Source organism: Schistocerca nitens, chromosome 3, assembly GCF_023898315.1.
Source record: "Schistocerca nitens isolate TAMUIC-IGC-003100 chromosome 3, iqSchNite1.1, whole genome shotgun sequence".
In the NCBI taxonomy this organism is placed as follows: Eukaryota; Metazoa; Arthropoda; class Insecta; order Orthoptera; family Acrididae; genus Schistocerca; species Schistocerca nitens.
This window is the reverse complement of record NC_064616.1, coordinates 606,579,217-606,600,393: the sequence shown is the minus strand read 5'-3', so window position 1 is coordinate 606,600,393 and position 21,177 is coordinate 606,579,217. Positions and strand designations below refer to the sequence as shown.

At 38.1% G+C, this 21,177-nt stretch overlaps 1 protein-coding gene across 1 annotated transcript in view; it reads left to right on the top strand.

Annotated features, from left to right (window-relative positions):
• The window catches only part of LOC126248540 (uncharacterized), a 351,785-nt gene that overhangs the window by 263,710 nt on the left and 66,898 nt on the right, over positions 1–21,177 (top strand). The window contains exons 18-19 of the mRNA XM_049949599.1: positions 7,502–7,682; positions 20,829–21,006. Coding sequence (XP_049805556.1) covers positions 7,502–7,682; positions 20,829–21,006 — 359 coding nt within the window. The remainder of the gene's footprint in view (positions 1–7,501; positions 7,683–20,828; positions 21,007–21,177) is intronic.

Below are 21,177 nucleotides of genomic sequence, written 5' to 3'. Positions count from 1 at the left end.
TGGTGCTTCTGTGTCCTCTTAGAGCTCCATTCTTTTTCTGCAGTTGGCAATTCCCACGTGGGGTTTTGTTTCTTATTTTCATATGCTACTGTTCGTTCATCTTTGCTTCTTGTATACTTCCATATTCTTATTCACCTTTCATGGTTTTCTGTTCTTGCAGAGATTCATTAGATAGTTGGCTGAAAATTTCTTCCGAGTGAATTACCAGCCCCAAGTAATGCTGCACAAATATCCTTAAACCATGACACTGATGTAATCAGTAATCTTTGCAATATCTTTCCTTACAATTGTTAAAAAGAAAGTAAAGTTGTATGGCATGTATGGTAAGGGAAGGAAGTAGGTGAAACCTGATACTTGCACATAGCCTCCTGCTCTTGAATACCAACAAGGGGGACACTGGGCTTAAGTGTCCCCTCCTGACATCACCAGCAACAGTGTCATGTGACCCACTTCATAAGACACTACAGAGAGGTTTGAATTTAATCCAGGTCATTGATGCAAAGTTTGGCAATCAGGAACTTTACATCACCACCTCTTCTTCCTCACTCCATAAGACACTGCAGAGAGGTTTAAATTTTAACACTTTGACTCATGCCTACTTAAACCTTGCAGTCTATTAGAATGCTGGTCTTTTTTTTTTTTTTAAAAAAAAAAAGACTAGCCAACATATAACTGTGATACTAACCTGTTATGAAAACCAGAAAGTTCTTCCCGTGGATAACATATTTTCAGCTTCTTTGAATGTTTAGTTCTTTTCATTATATTTCTAATGAATATGAGGTTTTTCAAGAAATCTAAAAGTTTACCAAGGTCAAAATAATTTTTATTTACCATTATAATCAACACATGGCAGTTCTACACTTGCTGCACCAGTATGTAATATGTTTTGTTGCAGCACTTCCTGTTTGCTCCTGTCCTTTCTGTGAACATGTTTTGCACATCCTCTGTATTCTAGTTTTGTCTGGTGAAGATGGATTTTTTCCAGGAAATGCGTTCCTGTGCACAGCCTGCTCAATTGACCCCTACAAGAACTTGTCTGTTAGCATCTTCACATGCAGGCAATTCTACACACAATTCCGTGATGAATTTGGACTGAGGCGGATCCTCCTCCTCTTTTTTTTTTTTTTTTCCAATGGAGAAAGTGTGCATTGACCAGATACATAAAGAAACAATCAGATTCAAGTTTTCACCACCATTCCACTGCTGTGTGCTCAAAAGCTCCATATGTCATCCTCTGATCAAATATACCAATGCTGACCTTTTTTCATTGTATTCCATAACACAAGCTGGTTTTCTTCTTGTCTACATCTTCTGTTCTTTGTGAATTATCATTTCTGCTTGGTTTCTGGTACATCACATTGATATCTTTTCTTTCCAGCAATTAGCTAAAAGGCTTCCATTCCTCTGGAATGTCTGTTCCCTCTTTCTACACTGGGTGATTTCAAAGCCCAAGGTAGTCCCTTCCTAATCTTCATTACAATTACAACAAGACCTGTCTTCTCCTTTTCTAACATACTTTCCAGTGTAGGACTTGTGTAGGACTGGTTGGTTAATAATATATGCCTCTTACCTTCTAATATGCCTCTTAATTTTTTTTCACAACATTGCTTTGGCCACAAAAAAAGTCAAAATTACAGATATAACTAGAATTTGACTCTGACAGCATGTACAATTTTGTGCCATATTATGCTTAAAATAAATTCCGCCACTACATTTACACATGCCTTCATTGACCGATACTCTTTGGCAGGCACTCACCCCTGTTGAAACAGTTACTGTATTGTTTCAACTAGAGGACAGACCTTGTGCGTAATGGATCATAGACTGGTTCAGCTTGCTTATTTTTCAATGAATTGTCATTCAGGTGAAAGTTTGACTTTGTCTGGAGGAATCTATTTCCGCTCTATGAATTTGAGCTGTAATTACAAGAGATTCAAGAATCTGGATTTCAGTGATCATGTATAAGGAACTTACAGCTGACACCCCTGTGGAAAATTATAGCAAGCAATTTTTGTTATTTCAGCGAGAGAGGTTCACTTCTAACCAGACATTCTATATTGTAGGAGTTAGCCAACCTTACTTATTATCTGATGTTCTGTATGGCATAATGATTAATCTGGCACAAAGATTAGCTGAGCAAGGTTACTGTCAATGAAATAGAAGAAGAATCATAAATATAAGTATCTGCATCCAATTCACACGAATCTGTGACACCCCCACCCTCACTAAAAATGGCTGCATGCAGCAGAGTGTCTGTAGCAGTCCTCCACTCTTCAGAACCACTACAATTTGCTGTACCGCCCCTTGTTTGTGACATCCTTTCAGTGTTGTCAGGGCTGATATTTTGTGTTTTTGTATTAATCATAGAGTCACTGCCTTCATTTGCTGAAGCTCTAACAAGTAAAAAACGTTCACAGTTCAGAAAATGAAGAAACATCAGAAAAAATGCAAACAGTTTTTTGAGCAATTACGTTACAAAATTGAAACAAGTAATATTGATTTGAAGTCTGGTGCAAGCCTTCTTGCACAAAGTCGGGATCATTATTTGAAACATCTATATCATCATCGTCACTGTAAATTTGTTTTTCTGTTGGAAAATGTGAAGCCACATCCTTTGTTTCTTTAGGTAATGAGTGAACAGCCACCACCCTCCAGCAGCTTGACTTAATAGAACAAACACTATCTATCGGCAGCCTTAGAAACTACATTTCCACCATCTGTTGGCTGTCTTAGAAACTAAGTGTCCCTCGCAACACAAAGAAGACTGACTGACAGCCCATCAATATACATGATTTTGTGTTGAAAAGCAGGAGAAATCGTACCCCATCAAATGATGGGAACAGCAGTCTAGTGAAATTTTTTTCTCTCATCAATTGGCACAATTGGCAACAAAAGTTTTAAACCAGGACATTGGCAAGGAAGTCTGGCAATATTTTTTATTTATTTACACGTCAAGTTCCGTATGACCAAATTGAGGAGGAAATCTCTAAGATCATGGAATGTGTTAATACATGAAATTACAACATAAGAGTAATAACAGATAAAAATAAAATGTTTATAACCCAAAAAAAGTCAAGCCATAAGTTTAAGTAAACGCAATCAACAATACAACAAGAATCAGCTTAAATTTTCAAGGAACTCCTCGACAAAATAGAAGAGGTGGCCCATGAGGTAACTCTTCAGTTTCAATATGAAAGCGTGTGGATCACTGCTAAGATTTTTGAACTCTAGTGGTAGCTTATTGAAAACGTATGCATCAGTATACTGCACACCTTTCTGTGCAAGAGTTAAGGAAGTCCGATCCAAATGCAGGTTTGATTTCTGCCGAGTATTAACTGAGTGAAAGCTGCTTATTCTTGGGAAAGATAGGAGGGGGGGGGGGGGGGGCAATGTCACAATACCCAGACTCGTGAACAGTGGTCGACAAGAGGTCCGTGAACTTATACCACTTATTGCCCGAATCTCCTATTTCTGAGCCAAAAATATCCTTTTAGAATGGGAAGAGTTACCCCAAAATATAATGGCATATGACATAAGCAAATGAAAATAAGCAAAGTAGACAAATTTTCGTGTGACCCCACTCAGACCCCACATCACAGCCATTCTCAACACTGTGAATAATGACCTTTTGCTGTTTGTTGCTAAAGTAAGAGGTGAACCAATTGTGAGCTACTCCCTGATTCCATAATGGTCCAACTTCTGGAGAATATTTTGTGATCAACACAATCAAACACCTTAGTTAAATAAAAAAAATACACCTATTGTTGTAAACCTTTTGTTTAACCCATCCAATACGTCACAGAGAAAAGAGAATATAGCATTTTCAGTTGTTAAATGACTTCTAAAGCCAAACTGTACATTTGATAGCAAATCGTGTGATATAAAATGATCAATTATTCTTACGTACACAGCCTTTTCAATAACTCTAGCAAACACAGATGGCATAGAAGTAGCTCTAAAATTGTCTATATTATTCTTTTCTCCCTTTTTATAAAGTGGCTTTATTACTGAGTACTTTAATCATTCAGGAAACTGACCATTCCTAAAAGAAAAATTACAAATATGGCTAAATACAGGGCTAACATCTGCAGCACAGTACTTTAATATTCTGCTAGGCACTCCATCATATCCATGAGAGTCCTTAGTCTTCAGTGATTTAATTATTGACTCAGTCTCTTACATGTCTGTATCACAGAGTAGTAGTTCCTACATCAATCTCAGAAAGGCATTTGCCAAGAGTGTTACATGAACCCTTGTAAAAGCTAAATTTTTATTTAATTCACCAACAATGCTCAGAAAATGATTGTTAAATACTGTAAATATATCTGATTTATCAGTAACAGAAATATTTTTACTATGAACTGACTTTATATCGTCAACCTTGTGCTGCTGACCAGACACCACCTTCAAAACTGACCATAAGGTTTTAATTTTATTCTGTGAATTAGCTATTCTATTTACGTACTACATACTCTTTGCCTTGCTAATAACATTTTTAAGCACCTTACAGTACTGTTTGTAATGGGCTACTGTAGCTTAATTGTGACTACTTATAACATTTTGGTATAATTCCCACTTTGTTCTACATGATATCCTTATCCCACTAGTTAGCCACCCTGGCTGCCTTTTACTGCTAGTACCCCATTTAGAACGTTCTAATGGAAAGCAACACTCAGAGAGCATGAGAAATGTGTTAAGGAAAGCATTATATTTGTCATCTATGTTATCAAAACTATAAACATCCTGCCAGTCTTTTTCCATGACGAGTTTTTAAGAACTCTATTGCTGTTGGATTAACTTTCCTACATAGTTTGTAATTATATGTGACATTTGTTTGAGTACAAAGCTTTTTAATGTTAAAATTTGTGTATCATGGTCTGAAAGGCCATTCACCCTTTTACTAACAGAATGCCCATCTAGGAATGAGGAATGAATAAAAATATTGTTTATCACTGTGCTTCTGTTCCACTGCACCCTAGTTGGAAAAACACAGTCTGCATCAGATCATATGCATTTTGGAGATCTACCAACATCCTTTTCCTTGCACCATCATATACAAAATTTATATTGAAGTCACCACATATAACTAATTTCTGGTACTTCCTATAAAGTGAATCAAGAACCCTCACTAGCTTGAGCAGAAATGCTCTGAAGTTAGAATTAGGGGACCTGTAAACAAAAATAATTAGAAGTTTAGTTTCACTAAGTTCAACTGCCCTTGCATAACATTCAAATATCTATTTAGTGCAGTTCCGTGATACATCTATGGACTCCAAAGGAATACTGTTTTTTTTTTTTTTTTTACGTAGATAGCCACTCCCCCACCCCACAAGGAACTCCTTGAAAAACAACCAGCTAGTCTGTATCCTGGTAAAGGAAGCCTCTGAATTGTCAAATTGCTCCGATATACCAATAATTTCAGAGTCAACATCTATAAACAGTTCACTAACTTTATCTCTAATACCTCTTATATTTTGATGAAATATGCTAATTCCTTCTCTACTTGCAAACATGATGTCCTCTGAAGGTGAGCCCTTAGGTATACCTGCTTGAGGGAAGTCCCTCTAACTACCAGCTGACTTCAATCTAAAAAAGCTCTTAACGCCAACTACTACAGGAATTTTTCCATCAGTGATCCCACCATCTCCCACTACACTGTCCTATAAGCTTTGCCAGCCTCCCCTTCCCATACATATTGAGGTGCCGGCCATGCCTATTGAAACCCAATCTACTGATAGACTCAACTGGCACCACTGACATGTGACCCATGCCCTCTGCCATCATTGCCTGCTCCAGCCCCATGTTAATGCGCCTAACAGCAACATTAAGATGATGGCGATCATGACACTGAAACAGTTGCACGAAATGCACATTAGTGCCACCAGCTTGAGTAGCTATCTTTACACACCAACTCTGCTCCCTTACTGGCCAAATACTGGTGGAGAAAATTTCTTCCACCACCAGGATTTGTATACATATTGGAGAAAGCTGGTATTTTCCAATCAGCTGATATTCAGCTCAGACACTGCCATGTAGATTGAAATGTTCTCCACTTTATTAGTTTAGATATAATAATCTCGTATCTGCTCAAGAAATCTATATAACGAAAGAGTTTGGGTACCAGTGCCTCTTCATGTGGATGCTCTGTTCAATGATGGTTGGAATTCACATTCCGGGACCCTACGTCTGGTGTAATCATTGCAGTCATATGAAATTTGTAACAATTTTTCTATGGGGTCCTGTGTTTCGCTAATGTATTCTTCATCCAGACTGATTTAAGGTTGAACAGGTAGATTTTCGTTAATACTGCTCCAGAGAACAACAGTGGCTCCTCTGCATTTCTCTCTGTTTGTGTGTCATTGTTTGGTTTGTGCTCATTTTCTGCACTGACAGTGATTGAAATGAGGAAGCTAATACAAATCAGCAATATAAAAAGAAGTCTTTATATCAAAAATATAACACCAATGAGTTTGTTGTAGTTTGACAAAAATTAGTATGGTTTAGCATGCCTGCCATGTGTGACTCATTGTGATCCCCAGTTTTGGCTTGCAAATGATAACCTGGTTTTGGTGAAAAGTTAACATTAGTTGTAAACTTTATACTACATGTTGCAAGGCATAGCCACATGGGATTAGCCGATTGGTCTAAGGTGCTGCAGTCATGGACTGTGCGGCAGGTTCCCGCGGAGGTTCGAGTCCTCCCTCGGGCATGAGTGTGTGTGTTTGTCATTAGGATAATTTAGGTTAAGTAGTGTGTAAGCTTAGGGACTGATGACCTTAGCAGTTAAGTCCCATAAGATTTCACACACATTTGAACATTTTTGTTGCAAGGCATAGAGGATTATTTTATACAGTTACTTATATATAACGTATGATATATGCTACTTGTGCATCTCGGTGACTCATTGGTGGAAGTGAAAGACTACAGATCCAAAAGTCTAGGGTTTGATCTCCAGTCAGTCTTAGGAATTTTGTGTGTCAGTGCTTTCACATCTGGCATAGTTTGTTTATGTGAAAAATGCTGAGTTGGAGTGTACTTTGGAATCCACATTAAACTGACTGGGTAAGTCAACTCAGAAGAAGGCATACCACCTCCAACACGACTGTGCCTATTACAGCCTTGTGGTGCTCAAACCAACCCATGGGTTGATGACAGTTTTATCTTTATATGGTACTAAGTTTACATAGTAATATTTCCATTGTGTCACACATAGCTACCCTTTTTTTTTTTTTTTAAATTGAGTAATATACTGCGTCTCTCAAAAAGTTTCTAAAAATTAGCATAGGTCTCAGTAAAGCATACGAAATGTTATAAATTCATAATGAATTTGATGTTGTGCATGTACAGTATGACCAGAAATATGAGCTGAAATTTGGTCACTGGATGACATCAAAAGTTGTCAGACTTGATAATCATCTCAGATGCAACCATATGTTCACATGTATAGATAATATAATTTTATTTGAAAAGATGTTTATTTCTTACTGTTTGTTACTTCCAGAATATTGAAAATACTGGCACGTCAGCTCGGACATCTTCTGCTGATGCATATGGAATGGTAGAGCCTCTGATGATATCTGCATCTGTAGGAGAACACAACAGTGAGGAGCGGTCAACTTTTATTTTAGCACCAACTCCTGCTCAGCTGGGTCGAGCACCTCTGCAGCGAAGGCAATCAATGGGTGAGTGCATTCTGGAAGATCAGGCATGGTGTTATTTTGTTTATTGATATTGTCATGCTGTTGCTTCTGCAAGATACGCGTGCTATTTCTTACATTAGAACTCAGAGTACTATTTCAGTAGAAAAGAACAGAAGACTGGTGTAAACATGATGAGTAGTATAGTGTAAATAAAAAGAGAGAGAGAAAGATCATCATGAGGCATATAACATGGATGCTTTCACATATGGCTTCACCTTTTATATGTTGGGACATTTCTGTAACTGGACTATTGTAGGAGGTGGTAGGTGTGTGCAGGAGGCAGGTCTTGCGCTTGGCTCCGCCTCAGAGAAATGACTGGGACCAAAGCTGATAGTAGCCAAAGCCCTAGTAAAGGATGTAGTTTAGCTTTCCAAAGCCTTTGTGATACTGGATGATGAGAGCAGTGCTGATCATTAACTGTAATGTGTTTGTTGCTGTCTCAGAGAGAGATGCCAGGGGTATCTGTTACTAGACTAGCTGGTGAAGATATTGTCTATATGTATAGGCTCTTGCTAAGATTTGGCTGATTCTGCTTCAGATTGCAGGTACAGCCCCTGCAGGTACCAGGGCTCTGTGGGAGATAATTTTTAAAGTTTTAAACATGGCTTAACTTTTTAAAGTTAACAGTTGACAGATGTCAACATGCTGGATAGTACATTTGATATGAAAAAAGATTTTTGTGTAGTACAGAGAGGTGGAGTTCAACATTGAGGAAGTTACATTGTTGTGTTGGGAAGCAGCAGGTTTTAGATGTTGATGCTCTGAAGAAAAGCTTATGAAGATGCTGAAACTGAATCCAAACAGGATAAGGAATTTAGCTGTTTAGATAAGTATTAAGGAGGAGGTAATTGCTTTGGAATCTGGAGGATACTGGAAAAGGTATTGTTCAAAGACAAAGGATTTTGATGTAGTAGTGTTCAGCATGAGGAGCAAGGAGGCTAGTGGTAATAATAAAAAAACTGTGGAGAGGTGACTGGAGGAAGTGATTGGTCTTTGATGTAGGAAGGAAGACTGTGGGCATTAGGTTACAGAAATTCTTCAACAAAGGAAAAGGATGTCATAATTGGCCACAACGGAACAACCCCAGTAGAAAGACTTTTTGAGTGGAGTTTCTGGAGCTTGGGTAGCAGGAAAATGTGTGTGTGTGGGAGAGGGGGGGGGGGGGCAGTGTGAGGTGAGAGACATGTTTGTGTGACAGGAGTGGACCTAATGCATTGAGGAGCTGCTGGATGCTGTGTCAGGCTTCTGGGTTGTTTGTTCATGTGCAAAATTTTCTCATCAGTTCATGTGTGAATATGTAGCGGATTTCGCATGTAAATTGACATGAGAATGTGGCAATATTCATTTGTCTCGTGCTACCAAATATGTTGCCTGCCCACTGATCTCTCGTTGGCTACGTATAATCGGCAGATAACACGCTCCCTTTCTTTCCCATCATACCTCACAGTGAGTGATGACAACATTGCTGCATAAAATACATAATTACTCCACTGGCCACTATCTAGGCTTTTACTGTCCCCTGCAGAAATGTACACCACTGTTGAATATTTGTCGAATTTTAAATTTGGTTCAGTTTCAGCTACAAATGGACTCAGGCAAATAGCAGTGTCAACTTGGTAGATGTTCATAAAAAGCCAAGGTACCCACATTTGTCATAGTTCTCTGCCAGGCTGGTGTCACTGCCCCCTCTAGTCCTTTCGAATTATTCAAAATAGTATCTGTACATGACCTCAGTTGACAAAGCTCCATCTGTAAATGTAAGGCAACCCTTATATTAATCTATTACTCAAGCTATCTTTTGTTGTGAGCCATATCTTGTTGTTTTTTGCAAAGAGAAATTTTTACATATCTCCTCTTACATAAACTTACATATTCTGAGTGTTTTAGTTAGCTTATCAATCAGTTTTTCTCTCTAATCATTGTTTAACCCCCCCCTCCCCCCCAAATTGGAATTTTTATTAATTCCTTATTGACAGTATTCTCCATATGTGATAAAGTAAATGCTCTCTGCAACACTGGCCTAATTGGTGAGATTTATTGTGTGTAGAGATATCAGTTTAGGTTTGTTTTCTCTGTATGTGAAATTAATGCTGTTGTTGATCTTGACTGCTTGTTCAAACAAATTAATGGGCATTCTTTCTTCTTGTTTAATGGTGAGCCTTGTATTTCTGTGTAATATGTTATTTTGCCCTTGGTTAACCCTTCCAAAATTTACTATTGACATAGTAATTGCATGACAAAAACGGTCTCAACTTCTGTTGTAACGAAAAATGAATTCTATCACCAAATCATTATAGTGTATTAGTCATGACACCATCGCAGATAAGATGCTATGATAGAAACCACTTGTGCTTACACAAAGGTCAAGAAAGAGGAAAAGTAGTAGGAAAAATGAACATTTGGAAAAAAGCTTTTGTTTCATTGGTTATATTAAGGAGCTGCTGTTTGTCATTTCGTACTTGCTTAATTTTGGATAAATACAAAATATATCAGTCTGGCAGTAATGTGGTGTTGATATCAATGAAAGTACGTTTTTGTTGCATTGACACATGTTGCACAATAACATGAATCAGACGTAAACTTGATATGCGGAATAGTTTTGTTTGTATGGATTTTTAAAGTATTTTTGTTTCAAAGTGATGAAGTTTGTAAGGTGTCTGGTCATTAAAAAAGTTGTGTCTGAATTTAAATATGCCAGTACGTCATTTGGTGATGATCCTTGTGAGGAGGACAATGCAAAATTGTAACCACACATGAAACATTGAAAAAGTGTTCAATGTAGTATATCCGATGCCGTAGACGTATCTGATTGGATTTGATTATTTTCAGAGAGAAGTGTATCTCACAGTTTAAATTAAGAATTTTGTATGAAAAATCATTGCTGAAGATAGATACCATAATGTTGAATGCTATTGAAAAACAAAGGAAAATAAATATGTAAGCAGTGCTTGGACTGGTTTTAAAAAGAATCAGATTGATTTTCTGCACCAATTTGACTCACGAATAATGTGTGGGTCTACTATTTTGTGCCAGAATTGAAATAGTGATCAGTGCAGTGGTTGGAAAATGGATACCTCATCCCAAAACCAGCAATGTCAATTTCATCTGCCATCAAGGTTATAGACAGCATTTTCTGTTATGTAAAAAGTTGGTTCTTCTTAGGGATTATATTGCATAGAGGTAAAACTATAACAATTAAATACAGTGTAACTCTTCTACACGAACCAAATTAAAAAATACATGTGCAAAAGTTACTAAAAATTTTCATGTTTAGTTGGACATTTAGGACATCCTCAATGTGAATGACGTACGAGAAAAGTAGTCTTGTTTGAATTCAGCCACCCATCAGAAATGTTCCGCCTGCCTTCATAGATAGGCGTATTTTACGTAGACTATATTCACAACAGACATCATCATATGGAATGTGTCAATTTAACTTAGGCGCGTGCCTTTTGTAAGAGACCGAAATAAAAACACTTGTCGGTTTTGAATATCCACAGCATGTTAGAGTAACTTACCTCCTCTGCTGAATCTGGAAACACATCAACATTGAGATATAATTTACCACTACTAATATCTGGAAACTCCCAGCAGCATTAGGTGTTTTCTCTTCCTCAGGAAAGTAAAATGAACAGAGGGGAAATGGTTATCTGAGGAGGAGTTCCTCTCCAGTCCTTATTCACCAGTTGGGAAGTTAAGAACATTGTGTGTTGAGTGAGCTAAAAACAGGTATTTTTGTGTAATTCCTAGTAATGACTGCAGTAATGCACTCTTTCCATCACAAAAATAGTATCAGTCCAAATATATTGTATGCTGCCTGTGATGAAATGTAGCCAGAAAGCCAGTCACATGTCACACAATAAAAAACAACTATGAAGGTATGGTTTTGACACACAGATTTATGTTAAAACCAGGAACATGTTAAACATTTATGAACTGGATATGTCAGTTTGTGATATGACAGGTAATGTCAAAACTGAGTATAAGTACCTGGAGAAGCAATGCTACATGTACAGTGATGTGTGATGCTGCTGACAATGATGCCAATTAGCTCCTGAAGAAGTGAAGGTCCATTTGATACAAAGCTTCTCTCAGAGGGTGATCTGAGTTTATGAAGGAGTAGTACAAGTAACTCCCAAGGGCATCGCAAAAGTGCTGAACAGTTATTAGTGCCCCAATTAATGGCCAATAGATGTCTTTGAGATGAGTCCTGTGTAGATCAATAGTGATAGAAGTCAGAGTTCTGTTTAGAAATACATGCAGTGTGTGCATCCACGTAAGTATATGAAGGCATCTCTGTCGCAGAAGTTGGAATGTACACATTTCAGTAAGTGACCAAATTTTGTGTGTTTCATTTTGTAATGTAAATTGGAACTCATATGTGCAAAGAAATGTCTTTCATTGATCTTTAATCCCATTTGTATGTTGTCACACACAATACAAACTGTCCCTTCTTTTACAAATAGTGAGAGATACATGTGTGGTTATATTACACACGTGCCGTGCTCATGAAGCCTTCTGCAGCAGAACTTGGTAATATAACCCTAGTGATGATTGGCACCTAGTGTCAGAGTCCAGTTGTCTTGTGTGTATAGCTGCAGGTATGGGTTAGCAGCATGTGCTGTAACTCTTGACTGATGGTGGCACCACATTTCTCCATGAGGCGTTTCCTGAGCATTGGATTGGATATGTGGGGGCCCCATTACAGGCTCTCTTCATGTCTCTATCTGATTGTGCGAGATTTCAGTGCATGGGGGCTTATGAATGATGTTTACCTACTATTTACAAATCGTTGTCTTGATCTATGAATAATAGAAAGATGATTGTTTAACTATCTGAGCCCCCCCCCCCCCCCCCCCTCCAGCCGGCCAGAGTGGCCGAGTTATTCTAGGCGCTACAGTCTGGAACCACGCGACCGCTACAGTCGCAGGTTAGTTAGGTTTAAGTAGTTCTAAGTTCTAGGGGACTGATGACCTTGGAAGTTAAGTCCCATAGTGCTCAGAGCCATTTGAACAATTTTTTTGAAACCCCCCCCCCCCCCCCTTCTTTAAGTTTTAGCTACTGATATACAAGTGACCCTCCACTGTAATTTATTCAGTAAGTGATGCCTTTTCCTCTCCCACCTTCACATCAGCAGCCGCTGTGTTACTTTTAAATGTGCAGTTGTGTGCTATGTGCAGATGGTGCAAGTGGATTGTAGCACTGTTGTTTTTTGTTTGGTAATTGGGTGTAGCACTGTTGTGTAAACAACATATTCCTGTTTTTGTAGTAGTTTTGTTTTCAATCACGTTATAGCTTTTATCTGATTGTTCGTCCTGAGCTTTTAAGGTACTATTTCCCTTTCAGTGCTGCAAGACTAATCTCTGACAGTCTCATATAATCACCCAGAGATTCAGCCAGTGATGGCCGAGTATGGGCATAGCAAACATGGGGTTTTCAGTCTGTGGGCTAGTCACTGCCCATAGTCTCTGTTATTGTAATCTTTGGGCATACCTTAGTGACTAATATGGAACATGACAATTCAACATCGTGTGTTTTGGAGATCAGTGGCCTTGGCCTAACTCCCTGGCTTGCTAGGATGGTACCTCTCTTAAAAAGTCCTGGCTTGCTAGGATGGTACAAAATTCCAAACCTATCTTGAAAAATGGTGTGTGTGGGGGGGGGGGGGGGGGGGGGAGAGAGAGAGAGAGAGAGAGAGAGAGAGAGAGACTGACTGACTGACTGACTGACTCGAAGTGTGCAGTTGCAGGTGGCATTGATGGCTGTCGAGACAAAACGGTCATTAGCAGGCAACCTACTGCAACTCACAAGGGGACTGCACCTACTCATCATCACCAGTATTGTCCAAATTTGTGGTATATGCAGAAATGAAAATGAAAGAAGTGGAAGCTCCAGATGGCCAAACATATAGAAAAAATACTATTTTTGGCACAGGTTGATGAGCCATGTACCATTTATATTGCCATAGTTTAGAGGCAGTGGTTGGCAAAACAGAAAGAGTACTGGTAATACAAGGGTCATTGGGTCAAGTCCCTATGTGGAACCTTTTCTTTATAGTTTTATGTTACACTGCAAATAAATCAAAGTAATGTTCAGTATATTGTATTTACACTCTGTTCATCATAAGAATAAACTGATGTAAACATTACACCATATATTCTTCCACGTTTGCTTGAATCTCATTGGACTTCTTTTCACGTGGAGCAGAAGCCAAGCTGTGACCAGTAATGTCAAGTACGATCATAAGGATACATTTTATGCTGTGTTATGTGCACATAGACTGAGCAATAATGTGGAACAACAGCTTTACCCGGCGCATTAAAATTGAACAGCACTGGCCAGCCAGCAGTCCTACTAACCTGCAGTGATGTCAGCAGTTGCAGTTCAGACATAAAAAGAGACAAGCAAAGGAATAATATAGCTTTGAATGTTATTTAATTTTTAAACAGAATGAAATAATATTTGGAGAAACTCCAGCACTACCGCTTGCTTCTTAGGTGACCAGACGGAAAGCATAAAATGCACTTCTTATCACCTGACATAGTATTCTAATTACAAACAAGAGTGATGAAAATTTCTAACTTAAACATAGCGTAATTTTTCTGAGCAAGCTGTGTATAATGCAAAAGCGTACTGTAGGGATTTCACTGTACTGTCGAATACTGAAGCCACTGAAGGTATTAATTACAGTCATTCGTCTTGTTATCTCTTAGCTCCTTCCTTATCTGAATCTGAGAAATACATTTTTCAGTTCTGGAAGTGACATTGCTGTGTTGATAATAAGCCTATCAACAACAGGATCCATGAAGCCAACTGTTGTTTGTTGTTGTGGTCTTCAGTCCTGAGACTGGTTTGATGCAGCTCTCCATGCTACTCTATCCTGTGCAAACTTCCATCATCTCCCAGTACTTACTGCAACCTACATCCTTCTGAATCTGCTTAATGTATTCATCTCTTGGTCTCCCTCTACGATTTTTACTCTCCACACTGCCCTCCAATGCTAAATTTGTGATCCCTTGATGCCTCAAAGTATGTTCTACCAACAGGTCCCTTCTTCTTGTCAAGTTATGCCACAAACTCCTCTTCTCCTCATTAGTTATGTGATCTACCCATCTAATCTTCAGCACCACATTTTGAAAGTTTCTATTCTCGTCTTTTGCAAACTATTTATCGTCCATGTTTCACTTCCATACATGGCTACACTCCATACAAAAGACTTCCTGACACTTAAATCTATACTCGATGTTAACAAATTTCTCTTCTTCAGAAACGCTTTCCTTGCCATTGCCAGTCTACATTTTATATCCTTTCTACGTTGACCATCATCAGTTATTTTGCTCCCCAAATAGCAAAACTCATTTACTACTTTGTCTCATTTCCTAATCTAATTCCCTCAGCATCACTCGACTTAATTTGACTACATTCCATTATCCTTGTTTTGCCTTTGTTGATGTTCATCTTATATCCTCCTTTCAAGATACTGTCCATTCCATTCAACTGCTCTTCCAAGTCCTTTGCTGTCTCTGACAGAATTACAATGTCATCGGCGAACCTCAAAGTTTTTATTTCTTCTTCATGGATTTTAATACCTACTCCAAATTTTTCTTTTGTTTCCTTTACTGCTTGCTCAGTATACAGATTGAATAACATCGGGTGGAGAGGCTACAACCCTGTCTCAGGCACTGCATTTTTTCTTCTTCTTTTATGACGAGCTTCTCTATATCCAGCCACCGTTTGCCAGTGACATGTGAAAAAGCTGTGTGCGTTAGTTTCAGTATGTCTGGCAGCTTAACAGTCTTGTGACTTCTCAAGCTAAATCCCGCAACCTGGCTCCAGATCAGTTCTGTTGGGTTCATATTGTAATGGTACAGTAGCAAATGTAAAAATCCAGCATTTGTATGATGTGCTCGATGCTGTGAAAATGATTGTTTTTCATGTTTCTACAATACTTATCTACCTCTGTGGTATAAAACGATGGACATAGTCCAAATAAAGAGTCTTTGGTTTTTCATTTTTGCCTTAAAAAATAAATTGTTACTTTTCTTAATTTAAGCAACTTTTATGAATAGTCTTTCATAAAACATCTATAATTAAGATTTTGTATTTGAAATTAAAACAGGAATTTCCCATCCAATATGTAATTCGAAACAAGAAGACTTGCATTATTCATAAAAATGATGATGATTTATAATTATGAGATGTAGGTATTTCAAATTGAATGAGGAAAAAAAATTATACTGGGGAGATTTGAACCAACAAACTATGAACTGTATTTGGTTAACATTTCATTACGCAGCCAACTGCGCTACATATACGGTGTTGGATTATGTATCAACTATATTACATACAGTGGCTGGGGAAATTTCAGAGCTGATTATCTCTCTAAACTTATGAAAAAAATTAAGAACAGCCTATTTCTTGGCACTTCTTAACCATATTTCACATGCGTGTTTCACTACAGAACAGAAAGCAGCCTCAGCCATTTTCATACTGTGCATTAACAGCACGACAATCAGAGCACAACGCTGCAGAGGCTGTGACTGTACACAATTTTTTTTTAAATAAAAATTACGTAACTGAAGCGTGATTAAGAAAAACATTGATGGCTGTTAATACATTTGAATATCTTAGAGTTTCATTTAATGTAACTTATCTAATACATAAGTAGGACCTACTTCCAAGAGCATAAACCGCCAGTGTATGTTTGCTACGGCTTCTGACCATCATTGTTTGTTTACATCGGGTTTATTCTTATGGTGAACAGATTATACAAGTAGTTGCATTGTCAACCACTACTTGGAAACTATTCTAACATAAATGACTCGTGCCTCACCTGACTTGATCCAAAAGTGTAGTTTTTTCTAAATTTTTGGCCATTTAGAACTCCCACTTCTTTCACTTTCATTTCTGGCCAAGTCCTGCATATACAGTAAATTTGGAGGAAATTGATGATAATGAGTAGGTTTGGTCCCCTTGTCAGTTGTATAAGGCGTACCCAGAAAAGTGGGTCTCTTCTTGAGTTGTCTGTGTAGACCCCTAGCTGTTCCTGAAAACATCTTCACAACCCTAAAAACAAATCTCTCAGTGGTATTGGTGACCCATTAGGGATCACTGACACACAATTAAAAGAGTATGATAGAAAGTCTACATCTACATCTATGTCTATACTCTGCAACCCACTGGGAAGTCCATGGCAGAGGATACATAAGCTGTCAATTAAAAAAGAATGCTACTATTCTGAGCTGCGATTGTTTAGCTTGTCTCGCCTGTAGCCTTGTCACAGGAGAAAGGTGTTGGCAAAAATAATCTAAAGAAAAGAAAATGAACTGCTCAGTCTAAATCAAAACCTTTTACTTTCATAAAAACTTCAGAGGTGTTTTTATTCCCTAAGTGCTTGTCCGTGACCTTCACATCTTCCAGAATCTCTGCAGACTGATTTGAATTGTTAAGCGAACTGTGTTCTTTGGGAATGCGTGGAAATTTGAGGCTGAAACATGTTGCACCTTAAATTGTTTTTAGCAGAAAATTTTATGAGCTTCTCTTTGGTTAACATTTCATTACGCAGCCAACTGCGCTACATATACGGTGTTGGATTATGTATCAACTATATTACATACAGTGGCTGGGGAAATTTCAGAGCTGATTATCTCTCTAAATTTATGAAAAAAATTAAGAACAGCCAGTCACATAACTGAGATGATATTCCATAAGCACTCAATTTCTCCACAAGCCGCTTGTGTGGTACAGTGTCAAAATCCTTCTGGAAATCCAGAAATACGTAATCAGTCTGAAATCCCTTGTCAATAGCACTCAACACTTCATGCGAGTAAAGAGCTAGATGTGTTTCACAACAACGATGTTTTTTTAAATGTTCTGAGTAGATTTGAAAATTTCTGCTTCATATTTTCCCGTAGTAGCCAACCATCAAGTTATATGTACTGAAGGATTGTTTCAAACTACTTAATGATGGTCGCACAGTATCCATTTGTGTGAGTGACTTGAGAAGTAGTTCGTAGGTAGGTGGAGCTATTTACGAGTACACTAATTAACACCCGTGGTTTTGGGAAGAGAGAAAAATCATGTGGAACCAAGTCAGAAGTATAATGTGACTATAAATACATGAACCATCAAGGCTTGTTTGCATTCTGGTCGTCCTGTGAGCAGGCATATTATTATATTAAAATAAAATCATATGCAAATCCGTATATGGCTGCTGCTTCTGAGTCTCTTTGAAACCCTCTGTTTCTTTGAAACCCTACATCTACATTTACATGGATAGTCTGCAAATCACATTTAAGTGCCCAGCAGAGGGTTCATCGAACCACGTACACAATTCTCAATCTCATATAGCATGCGGAAAGAACGAACTCACATATTTTTCCGTACGAGCTCCGATTTCCCGTATTTTGTCATGGTGATCGTTTCTCCCGATGTAGGTTAGTGTCAACAACATATTTTCGCATTTAGACAAGAAAGTTGGTGATTGGAATTTTGTGAGAAGATTCCACCGCAACGAAAAATGCCTTTGTTTTAATTATGTCCACCCCAAATCCTGTATCATTTCTGTAACTCTCTCTTCTCTATTTCGTGATAATATGAAACCTGCTGCCCATCTATGAACTTCTCCGATTTACTCCGTCAATCCTATGTGGCAAGGATATCATACCACGCAGCAGTATTCTAAAAGAGGATGGACAAGCATAGTGTAGGCAGTCTCCTTAGTAGATCTGCTGCATTTTCTAAGTGTCCTGCCAATAAAACACAGTCTTTGGTTAGCCTTCCCCACAACATTTTCTATGTGTTCTTCCAATTTAAGTTGTTGGTAATTGTAATTCCTAGGTATTTAGCTTAATTTATGGGCTTTAGATTTGAATGATTTACCATGAGACCAAAGTTTAATGGATTCCTTTTAGTACTCATCTGGATGACCTCATACTTTTTGTTATTTAGGATCAATTGCCAATTTTCTCACCATACAGATGTCTTTTCTAAATCATTATGCAATTTGTTTTGATCTTCTGATGACTTTACTAGACAATAAACAACAGTGTCATCTGCAAGCAATGTAAGATGGCTGCTCAGATTGTCACCCAAATCATTTATATAGATAAGGAACAGCAAAGGGCCTACAACACTACCTTGGGGAACACCAGAAATCATTTCTGTTTTACTCAATGACTTTCCGTCACTTACAACGAACTGTGACCTCTCTGACAGACAGGAAATCATGAATCCAGTCACATAACTGAGATGATATTCCATAAGCACACAATTTCTCCACAAGCCGCTTGTGTGGTACAGTGTCAAAAGCCTTCCGGAAATCCAGAAATACGTAATCAATCTGAAATCCCTTGTCAATAGCACTCAACACTTCATGCGAGTAAAGAGCTAGATGTGTTTCACAAGAACGATGTTTTTTTTAAATCCATGTTGACTGTGTGTCAATAGACACTTCGAGGTAATTCATGATGTTCAAACACAATATATGTTCCAAAATCCTGCTGCATATCAACGTTAATGATATGGGCCTGTAATTTAGTGGATTACTCCTACTACCTTTTGTGAATATTGGTGTGACCTGTGCAAGTTTCCAGTCTTTGGGTATGGATCTTTTGCCAAGCGAACGGTTGTATGTGATTGTTAAATATGGAGCTATTGCACCAGCATACTCTGAAAGGACCCTAATTGGTATACAGTCTGGACCAAAAGGCTTGCTTTTATTAAGTGATTTAAGTTGCTTCACTACTACGAGGATATTTACTTCTACGTTACTCATGTTGGCAGCTGCTCTTAATTCAAATTTTGGAATATTTTCTTTGTCTTCTTTTGTTAAGCCATTTCAGAAAGCTATGTGTAGTCACCCTGCTTTGGCAGCACTGTCTTTGATAGTATCTCCATTGCCATCACGCAGAGAAGGCATTGATTGTGTCTTTCCCCTAGGATGCTTCACATATGACCAGAATCTCTGTGGATTTTCTGCCAGGTTTTGAGACAAAGTTTCATTGTGGAAAGTATTATAAGCATCTCGCATTGAAGTCCACGCTTAATTTCGAGCTTCTGTAAAAGGTCGCCAATCTTGGGGATTTTGCACCTGTGTAAATTTGGCATGTTTGTTTTGTTGTTTCCACAACAGTGTTCTGGCCCGTTTTGTGTACCAAGGAGGATCATTTCCATCATTTGTTAACTTATTTGGTATAAATCTCTCAACTGCTGCTGATACTATTTCTTTGAATTCAAGTTACATTTGGTCTACACTTATATTGTTAATTTGGAAGGAGTAGAGATTGTCTCTGAGGAAGGCGTCAAGTGGAATTTTTACCTGCTTTTTTGAATAGGTGTACACTAGCATCTGAGGGTGTGATTAAAGTCCTATGCTCAAATGTGATAATATTGTTGTTTCCGTTAGCAGTAGATAATGCACGCCATTTGTTTTCCCATCAGGCTCTCTGTCTTCACATTCATTAGACAAACAGTATGAGTGAGTGCCCAGACATATGAGTACGCTTTATCTCTGAGTCAAATTAGAACCATCAAGTTACATCCATAAGTACACTGTCGGATACTGATTTTAACTTGCTGTGGTTAAACCTATGTAATATCTTATGACAGCAACTCAAATTCTTAACCAACTGCTCCTGAGTTAGATGATGTGGTTTCTAACATTGCTGACTTGAAGACTTCCATTTCAGGTGTTACACACATCTACTATTGAGAATATTCTTGATGTTCTGGTAGGTGTAATGGGCATGCTGTTATGTCATCCTCCAAACAGTGAATTTACAATGGTAGCAGCTGTTCCTGGCTGCCCAGATTGCATTTCATGACCAAGAGAATTTCTTGCATGAAGGAGACTTTCCAAATGCTAAGCAATACTACTTTGAGACACTTATTAAAACAATAAAAATTCAGAACTCGCAGTTACTTTCATATCAGCTCTACTGTGGGCAGTAACAGAGTACTCTGTAGAGTAAGACAATGGAGGCCTGTCACAGCTTTAATATGAGCACATTCTTGAACTATAGTTCTGTACATCTCAGAACATTTTTGATATCTTTGTAAAGTATCAGCAATACAATAAGTATTAGCTGATACAGTGTTGTATTCTCATCTGATTTATGCTTTTTTCAGCTGTCTCCACATGCATCATTAGCAATGTAGCAGACAGTGTAGTTGTCAGCCAAGCATCAGTCTCTGAAGAAGTATCATCTTCAGAAGCCATGCTGCCTCAACAGCAGACAACAATCCCTTCATCGCCATCAACCAAAAAGAGCTTTTTCAAGAAAAATGTTGAGGATGGAATGGATAGGTAAGAAGTTTTGAAATACATATTTCAGTATGTTCTTTGCTATGTTCTCGGTGTTCCTTTATTCGGTAGATTAACAATAGCTGTAAAGTGAGTTGACCCAACTTGGTGTTTGTAATGTTGTCCGCTCATCTGCTGATAATTGTAACAGTACTCTTATCCTCCATTAGTACT